The 9,411-nt window shown below is 37.1% G+C and overlaps 3 protein-coding genes across 6 annotated transcripts; 1 reads left to right on the plus strand and 2 right to left on the minus strand.

The window, feature by feature from the left end:
• The first annotated feature begins 92 nt into the window (after positions 1 to 92).
• Positions 93 to 1,012, plus strand: LOC140976648 (uncharacterized). Of its 2 annotated transcripts, none has more exons than XM_073440899.1 (3): positions 93 to 232; positions 367 to 693; positions 783 to 1,012. In XM_073440899.1, exons 1-3 carry the CDS (start codon positions 163 to 165, stop codon positions 899 to 901), a joined length of 516 nt encoding a protein of 171 aa, XP_073297000.1. In that variant the 5' UTR covers positions 93 to 162; the 3' UTR covers positions 902 to 1,012. The 2 variants fall into 2 exon arrangements, with proteins under 2 accessions (XP_073297000.1, XP_073297001.1); XM_073440900.1 differs by having other exon boundaries at positions 786 to 1,006.
• Positions 1,013 to 1,203: 191 nt separating this feature from the next.
• Positions 1,204 to 3,872, minus strand: LOC140977195 (laccase-7-like). Its single transcript, XM_073441834.1, has 5 exons — positions 3,704 to 3,872; positions 3,135 to 3,286; positions 2,754 to 2,998; positions 2,488 to 2,616; positions 1,204 to 2,399 (listed from the first exon to the last, which is right to left on the minus strand). The coding sequence occupies exons 1-5, from the start codon at positions 3,803 to 3,805 to the stop codon at positions 1,312 to 1,314; spliced, it is 1,716 nt and encodes a 571-aa protein (XP_073297935.1). The 5' UTR covers positions 3,806 to 3,872; the 3' UTR covers positions 1,204 to 1,311.
• A 2,054-nt stretch (positions 3,873 to 5,926) lies between these two features.
• LOC140977196 (phosphatidylinositol:ceramide inositolphosphotransferase 2-like) lies at positions 5,927 to 9,279 on the minus strand. Of its 3 annotated transcripts, XM_073441837.1 has the most exons (13): positions 9,094 to 9,272; positions 8,812 to 8,999; positions 8,537 to 8,626; positions 7,839 to 7,925; positions 7,664 to 7,732; positions 7,494 to 7,574; positions 7,320 to 7,391; positions 7,156 to 7,213; positions 6,969 to 7,071; positions 6,736 to 6,831; positions 6,593 to 6,639; positions 6,402 to 6,511; positions 5,936 to 6,273 (listed from the first exon to the last, which is right to left on the minus strand). In XM_073441837.1, the coding sequence occupies exons 2-13, from the start codon at positions 8,842 to 8,844 to the stop codon at positions 6,202 to 6,204; spliced, it is 918 nt and encodes a 305-aa protein (XP_073297938.1). In that variant the 5' UTR covers positions 8,845 to 8,999; positions 9,094 to 9,272; the 3' UTR covers positions 5,936 to 6,201. The 3 variants fall into 3 exon arrangements, with proteins under 3 accessions (XP_073297939.1, XP_073297938.1, XP_073297937.1); XM_073441838.1 differs by having other exon boundaries at positions 5,927 to 6,270; positions 8,812 to 9,279; XM_073441836.1 differs by having other exon boundaries at positions 8,812 to 9,272.
• Positions 9,280 to 9,411: the final 132 nt, after the last annotated feature.

The following is a 9,411-nucleotide window of genomic DNA, read 5'->3' on the forward strand; positions in this document are numbered from 1 at the left end:
TTCCCCAAATTAAAATTTGCGTAAATAGATCATCACCTTATATAAAGGCCATTTTCAAATGCATTGAAAATCTTAAAATTTTCTTGATCCTTGTGAAATATAAACTTGGAACAAAAATCAAACCCTCAAAACCAACCCAACAAATCATAATCGAATAAAGACATGTATTCCTCCATGAAGTTGCCATTGGTTATCTTCTTGGCTTGCTCTCTCTTCCTCCACGGGATAATGGGTATATGTTGAGTTTTTTTTTTATACAAAATTTCGGATTTTTTATCCTAATTTAGCATGTATCTATCCAATTTTGTGTGTACATGCAGTTAAACAATAATACTATGTGCTGTTTTGTGTATTATATATATACAGCTGAGTTGATCTGCGAGAACTTGCCGACGGAGCTGTGTGCCTTGTCGATCGCATCTTCAGGGAAGAGATGCGTGCTGGAAACCTACATAAACGAAGCAAGTAACAAGAAATACACGTGCAAGACATCGGAAGTGTTGGCCGATAAATTGTCTGGCTACATAGAGAATGATCAGTGTGTGGCAGCGTGTGGTGTTGACCGGGAATCCGTCGGTATATCCTCCGACGCCTTCCTGAAGCCGGGATTCACCGCTAGCCTCTGCTCACCGGAATGTTACGAGAATTGCCCTAACATTGTCGACCTGTATTACAATCTAGCCGCAGGCGAAGGTAATGGAGATTCCATTTTACAACTCCATTGATGATTTCGGTGACTTATACCTTATGGGTTATTCAGTATTTGTTCATGTTTTAATTAGCAGCCGAATTTTTACCGGAGCTATGCGCGAAACAGAAGAGCAGCTCGCATCGTGGCATGTATGGGATTTTGAGCGACGGTTACGCCGCCGTTGATGCCCCTGCTCCCGCCCCTTTCTAATAAATTTTGAAGCATGGCCAATGGGGGATGTCGGGCTCATATTTTTAGGGTTGATTGGGATTTGTTCTCTGTTATTTTAGTTGAGTTAACAAGAATAAATGTGTTGTGTGTGCTGTATTTAAAATGTTAATGATATGCTTTAAATATAAATCACTTGGTTTCTAATCCGTAAATACGTGTTTATATATATTATAAATAAAAATACCCTTGAGCCCAAATCCTTCTGCAAAGTTTCATTTCTTGGCAGAAATCAAAATATCAACTATTGCAAGAATCAACGAAAAAATTTGACTTTTGGGGAAATAACCATTTATAGAATGTTTATTCAGTTTAAAAAACAATACAATGTGAATAAAAATAATAATTAAATTCCAACCAACAATAACGTAAAATCATGTTCCCAGTGACAATTAGCATCTGGGAAAATCATGTGGCGGCGGGGGCAGCTTACTGGAAAGCGTCGGCCCGTTTTCGACCACGAAAGCTGTCGCTAAGCCCCAAGGCAAGTGCACATCCAAGTGACAATGAATCAACCAAACACCTGGATTATTCGCTTGGAACCTTATCACTGCCCATCCTCCCACCGGAACCGCGATGGTGTTACGCTCTTGTGGATTGAAGAAATTGAACTTTTTGCTATCGTTTGTACGGTTGAAGTTCCCAAACCCTTGAGCCAACACAAAGAAATTGTACCCGTGTAGGTGGATAGGGTGATTCTCTATCCCGATCAAGGCAGTATTTTGAAGCACAATCTCTACGGTTGCGTTGTATTTCACTTTCTTGACCTTTGTTGATCTTGTGGTCATCACGAGCGCTCGATTCAAGCTGTTATTCGGGTTCGTGTAGTCGAATTGCAACGGCGGATTGTCAGGAAAATCAGTGGTGTATATTCCCCCGACGTTTCTGAAAAATGCCTCAAGCATCGACAACTTGGCGGGGAATTGGAAGGATGCATTGTTCATGCTTGCAGCCAATCTTTGGCCCAATGGGCCCGAGCATGACGTGTTTCCTGGGGCCCCACAAGCGGTAAGGCCCAACCCAAATGTTATGAACATGTGTTCGTCTATATTGCGCGGGACCGGGCTCCAAAAGGGTCCAGTAACAAGCCCAGTTAAGTCGGTGAAAAATTTGTGTGCTGTGGGGGTGTCGTTAAATGCAGGAAGAATGGGCATGATGGGTTTAGACCGTGTGGATCCTTTGTACTCTATGATACCGGTTGTGGTGGTGTTGGGGAAGGGAACACCTGCCGCGCTAGCGTAAGGACTTGCGGCCATGTAGTATCGTCCCAGCGTCTGATCCGCGGTTACAATTACATCTGTGGTTTGTCCTGGTGCTAGCACGACGACATCGGTGTTGTAGGGGTTTGTGTATGAAGCATCAACCGCCACCACTTCCATCTTGTGATTGGCAATCTTGAAGAATAGTTGGTTATTGAGTGCAGCATTGATTATTCGGAGGAGATATCTTTTTCCTTGCTTCACTTGTAACTTAAAGGTGTCTACATTTAAGATCACAATGATATCACAGCCCATTAAATTTGTATATGAAACATTACTATGGAAAGGCAAATTTTGTGTAAGACTTACGGTTGGAGGAGCATGGATAAAGATCGCCAGGCCGGCCATTTATAGTATAGGCATCAGACAGATTCGGTGCAGCTCCGGTGGCTAGCGCCTGATTTTCCACGTCGATCACATTAGCATTCCACCACTCTCCTGCAGTCATTATTATTAATATCTGAGAGTATAGTGATTTAATATTTTTGGATGGCGAAAATATCTCATAAAATTGAGTCGAAATGTTTTTTTTTCGAATACGATTGAGTTGATTCACACAGAAAGTCTGGACTTACCAAGAACTATTGGGACTTCTCTGTGTGGCTTAGGGAATGGATAAGATCGACCGGATTTAGGCCTGATGATCAGGGCACCATGAACGGTGGCTCGAAGCCATTGAACATGTGCGTGCCACCATAGTGTACCCTCTTGACGGGTGATGGTGAATCGGTAAGTGTAACTCTGGCCGGGCCGGATTGGGCATTGTGTGGCGAATTCCGGTCCATCGGCCCATCCGCTGAGCAACTGGAAAATCCCATGCCTGCACATCCAACGAATACCAATTACTAATTTTAACTTATTTCACCTTTGACAAAAAAATATTAATATGTTTTGGAAGAAAGTCAAAAACTATTTGATTATTTNTCCAAATGCGTGTATTGTTACGGCTTAATTACCAATGAATGGTTAGGTTATAGGGCGACTTATTGAAAACGTGGACGAGCAGAGTGTCGCCCTCTCGGACGCGGAGGGTTGGCCCCGGAAGGCTGCCATTTACTGCAGTGATCACTTGGTTTCTGCATAGTCGATTGACGGTTAAATTTTTCACCTGTGCAAGCATACGTTCACGTAACTAAAAGTTAGCAATATCAAAATTTTCTTGAGGAAATATATATTCATAAGTTTTGAGCTGGTTTAACATATATTTTACTTTTTCCATTTCCCCTCCTATTTATTATTGAAAATTTATACAAATAAATAAATGGATATGGCCGGTCAACCACACTGACCCACCCTTCAACATTCTCATGGAATGAAAACTCTTATACGTACTAAAAAAAATTAATCGAGCAACAAATTTAATGCTAAATAAAGTTAATAGAATCAGACTCGTATATCTATATATCTGCTAAAAAAAAGTTTTGCGCTGTAGTAAATATACATGCAGAAGATTAAATATATTTTTCTGCATGCATGAATGGTTAACTATATATCCAAGAAAAACAGATATAATTAGAAAGTTTACATGAAAAGAATGTTCGACGATCGCAGCCGAAGCAAATGAAGAAGACGAACAAGCCAATAAAGCCAAAGCGCATGCAAACAAGAGAACAAGATGATTCGCCATGAATATTTTTACTCGTAAATCCTCACTTTTTCTTCAAGACAATCACTCCCTTTTCGGATAATATTATTTAAGAATGTTGTGTAGTACTACGTGAAACTGGTTTGCATTTGGAGTATATTTATACTTGCGCTTTCTGCATATTTTTCCTGCGATTGCGTGAAAGGATACTCCGAATAAATGGTCAAGGAAAACTGGAAGCTGGTGGTAGAGGAAATCTCGTTACCTAACTGTTTGGAGTTGGCCATCAAATTTTTAATTAAAATATATATTTAGTTTGAATTTTTTCTGCCTACTTACGTTCTCAGATAAGTATGTTTTGACAATTTCTTAACTTTGTGAATAAACCAAATTTAACTTTGTTTTTATTTTTTAAAATAATTTTATATTTAGTTCCATTTGTAAAAGTTAATCCCTTCAAGACTATCATTACTAGAACATATATGACTTATTCAAAGCAGACATTTAGTACTATGATTCATGTACTTTTAAACTTGAGGGAAGTTAAAATTATAGTTGAAGCTAATTGATCAATTACACGTCGTCCATTCCTTATTTTGTTAACCACTAAGAATAAATTTAAACTAAAGCAGAAAATAGAAGAAGATTTGCTTGATAATTAGTTAAGATTAAATTGGTTGTCTCGTCCAACTTCTGCACCTCGTGTAAGTAGAAGACCACCATCACTTAATAAGTTAATATTATTTTTTATTTGTGAAACAAAAATTAAATTTAATCCCTTAAATTTAATCCCTTAAATATTTAACTTACATATTTTTTATTTTTGATCTTGTTATCGAACAATCCACTGATTTATACTTTTTCAATTTCAGTAATTGTTCATCAAAGTAGAAAATGATGACGTGGCACCGAGTGATGTTGATGTCACCAATACCATGTTAGCATTTTGGTGAAAAGCGACGAAAATTGGGAGAAAAAAGTGTAAAGAGATTAAAAAAAACATATAAATTATATGAGTAAAAATGTTGTTCCCCCTTTATAATGAGAATTTTTATGATATATAGTATGTAATTTGATTGTTTTCTAAAAAGTTCTCGAACCAGTTTCTAAATGTTTACCGACCAAATTTTCAATTATTGGGATCTTAATTATATATAGAACTGTTCTAATTAATTTCTTAAGACATATATATTCATCGATCGTGTTAAAATTACCGTAAATTAATCGAGCTAAGCTAGCGTATCTCAACACGGGAGGCGGTTCGATTGCTTCTTTTTTTTTTCTATAATTATTTGGTATATTACTTGTCAATTATTATATTACAACTAAACTTGTGTATGATGTAAGAAAATATTGATTTCCTTGGTTTTCAAGTTGCTGTCTTAAAAATAAATTTTTTGTGTTATGGGGTTTGTCTGTCTGTCTGTCTTCCTTAAAAGTTGCTTAACATTCTTCATTAGTAAGGGGGGAAAGTTTTACTATTTAATTAGAGAAGACTAACTGAATATTAAAATTTGAAAAGTCTTCAGTTAGTTTTCAACATTTTTGAAACCGAAATCAGATCATTAATCTATGGGCTTACTTGATTTGCATGTTGAATGTCCAATCACACACGGGTTAATATATGTTATATTGAAAATGTTTCTCTTTCATATTTCAATATGTTACATTATATGAGTCTCTTATATTTTTATGTAAGTTGACATATATGTTAATGATTCAAAAACTAAACATTTAACCACATGATAAGGATAAAAAATACTCTAAGGGTAGCATAAAATAATCTGAATAATATGTATTCTTCGAAAACTTCGCACCGAGTAAATCAAATGTAACGATCGATTTGCCTTTAGATAAATTATTTACTTTTAGGATAAAAACAGCGATCAACTGCTCCTCTTTTATTTCATATGATGAGAATTTTTCGTATAATTTTAAGATCAAATAAATTTCTTGTTCTTTTTGAAAAATGGACTGGCCGTGCCTATGGAACAGCACCATCCAAATTGGAGTATAAATATGATGCCTACCTTCTGTGAAGAAAGAGACAACTAAATGCATTTTGTGCAAAAATAAAAAATTACCCACAAAAAGTTTGAATAGTTTTTTATTGATATGTGTGGACAAAAGCATTGAACAAGCATCAGCTGCCCACGATGTATTGTAGCCTAAAGAAACAACAGAATTTCTCACATCCATTTCATTTTCTTGAATCTTAAATCAATTTTGGTGCATTTTCATGGCATTGATGATGAAAAAGAACGAAGTAACTTAAGATAATAATTTTAAAAAATGACTGAAAACATGAAATTTCCCAATACAAAATGACTGAACAGACGACTCTACAGTCTACCCTCTAAATTACAGTTAAAGTTTACCAGTCATGACGAATTGCTGGAAATCCATTTGTCAGTTCCAAACATTCGTCTTTCGGTTATCTATGCGCTGTTAATAACTGTTTCCACATGTCCTCCCTCCATAACCTTGCCGTTGGTCTGAGTTCTTGGCTTCTAAACAAAAATTAAGCAATTTTGATGACTCGATCAAATGTATGTGATGAAACTTGAGTTTGAGATAAGTTATACAGAAAAATGAATACACCTAAATACCAGAAGGTGGGGTTGTTAATGTTACATACCCAGTCAGCAGCATCTCCAAAATTTCCATTCAAAAGTTTGTGAGTCTCTTCCTTAGCCTTGGTTAAGGGAAGCAACGACGACGTTCCTCCATTAGAACGATCGAGCAGTTCTGCACAAATTGAATAAGAACTGAGCTCGAAAATCAAATATGCAGCAGTCAACAAGGAGAAAAATATAAATAAAATCAAACCTGGCAATTTTTTGTCGAGAAAGAACACAACCAAATTCACAGAATACCTGCGACGAAATCAAGTGTGTGTAAATCCAACCAGACCACTGTTAAAATCCACAAGCTCTAACTGTAAGAGCAATATAGACAATACTAGAGGTTACCATGCCACGACGATATCAACTGTGTAGTGTTTACGAGATGCAATTATCAACAAACTCTGAGCCACAACAGTCAGCCATGCAAATTGCTTCACTAATCTGGCATAAGATTCCAAGAAATACGTCACAACTTAAGAACTATGGACGGATGGACTCGCAATTAGGTCTCGTGTCTGAATCACAAAGGTTGAGTGTCTTAACATTTATATGACATGGATAACCCATGGTATTGTTACCTCCGAGTGCCATACTTATGGTATGTTCGCACAAAGACGAGAGAGAATATCATGTGAGACGAAAATATCAAATCGCCACAGCCATAAAGCACTCCCTGAGGAACTGCAAACCCATAAAGGTTAGGAATGGACAATAAAAAAAATGCAAGTAGAAGAGCAGATCAAGAAGATGTTATCCATTTGTCACCTATTAACAGAACTTCTAAAATGTTGTCAGGATGAGGCAGCCTGGCAAACTTCGATCCCTGCATCATTTAGTACAACTTTTCCAATATCACGATTAAAGCTCACTTAGAAAAACATGGATACCAGAATCTTACAAATGAAGGGCCATCGCGCCACCAATATTACCTCACGACAGTGATAGTTTGGACCAGGCAGTTGGGTAGAATAAAAAGTAATGATTCGAAGAATTTGACAAGCCTGCAGTGAGTAGAAAGCAGAAATTAATCCTAAAATGATGAAAGTCAATATTTTTCCAAGTATCAGGAGAACAAATTTAAAGGCAGGTCGACTTAGACTTACAACTAAAAAAGCTAACACCCTGCACCATATCAAGACCGTGGAAATCTTCTTCCTCTTCAAAATGAATGGGTGGAAAGTCCACTGCATGCATAGCCACAATAAAGATTAAAGTATCTTCAACCCTGTAGACCATAATTTCAAAAGAACAAAGTAATAAAGTGAAAGCTTACCAAGACAAAAGATAGAAAAATGAAGGTAAATACGGTTTCACTAATGTAAGCTTTGTCTTGCCCAAGTTCCTACAGCTCAAGTTCAAGTTTATAGCTTAAGAAAATTTTCCAGATGTAAGCAGGCAGCTCACTTGTGCCTTGAGGAATGAAGTAACGAGAAATTATTTGAACAAACCGGAAGAAGGAAGAAACCAACGTCCTGAAGTATTGGTCCTGGACGATGGAAATAATGAACACCTCGAGCAGCCAATCCATGAATGTACTATTGAATGAAAATAAGCAAGATATAACAAGACCATCACAACACCCATCTGAAACAACTTATAACTATAAAAAAAAATGAACACGCTGAAAACTAATGTGATCTTTCCAAAAAAAAAAAAATAGAAACATTTGAAGCACCAAGTGCAATAAGTTCCTTCTACTTATTCATTCCCAATTATTTATCCCCATTCCATGAAAAGTAATGCGGGAGTTCGAAGTACAAGTTCTTGGAAAAGCATACGTTCATTACCATCAAGATGCAATGCCTACCGATAAATGAGCTCCACCAATCAAAATACAGCAGAACAGAATAAAACTTGGAAAACTAGAAACTAAAAAATAACGCTTCTCACCAAGGTGGGGAAAAGCAGAGTGGTTGCCTAGCGCCAGCCGCCAGGCTACATCCCGCTAAAAATTATTAAAACTAGAGAATGTCTCGATGGCATTCATTTTTCCCAGCAATTTTACGAAACCAAGTTCCTGAACCTTTCAAACTATTCAGATTCCATGTATTACTGGACTCAGAAATTGTTTTGGCATTAACACCAGATATGCAAGCAAGAAGAAATTGATCAAGCAATGAATGTATAGATAAATGTAAAGGCGAACCTGACAGATGAGACCCCCTAAAATATACTTCCAATTTTCTGCAAGAAGGTTGATTTCTGTTGTCGTCTCCGCGCAAAATCTTTTCCAGAACTTCTCGTCACCAAGAAATAACGCAGGAAATAAAGAGGAAAAAAGAAAGAACAAAAACACATCAAGAAAAGTACTCCCGCAAAAATAGCATTGCTAGCAAAAAAGAAACAAAAACAAAAGCAGTTTCTTTAAACGAGAAAACGAAAGCCATAAAGAGAGGTAGAGGAAGTGGGGAAATGGCGAACCTTTGAAGCCTCGCGACCAATGTAAAACGACATCCTATGAATTTCACAGACAATAACCAAACTGCCATATTAATCAACATTCATCATCCTTGTAGCCAGAAGAGAGAGCACACCTCGAAATTCACGATATATATTATTTCAAAAATCCACCAAGAAACCAACGAATTCCGGCTCCAAGATCCGATAAACTGAAATCCCAGTTGCCAAACCAATTATCTTTGAAGATAATGACGCCAAAATATTCGAAATTAAAGAGGATGATTACGATTAAAAATCTTTCACCTCCAGAAAAGGCAACCTCTCTCTCTCTCTCTGAATCAAGCGGGGGGGTGTGGGCTGTTCTCTTTCCTTTTTTTATCTCTCTAAACTTTCTCCAAACTTTCCTCTCTTTTCACATTTAACTCTGCGAAAGTGGGTTAGTTTAGGATTTCTGTCCAACGTCTATTTAAACGGGAGTAGAACACGGAGGGACAGTTGAAACTTGAGAGCATGGAGGCGGGCCCCGCCTAAGGGGAAGGGGAGTTACAATATATTAAAAATATTATATTTTTAGAAAAAATAAGTAAGAAACATTACATATACCCACTGCCTCAGTCTCAT

Source organism: Primulina huaijiensis, chromosome 5 (assembly GCF_012295235.1).
Source record: "Primulina huaijiensis isolate GDHJ02 chromosome 5, ASM1229523v2, whole genome shotgun sequence".
Lineage (NCBI taxonomy): Eukaryota > Viridiplantae > Streptophyta > Magnoliopsida > Lamiales > Gesneriaceae > Primulina > Primulina huaijiensis.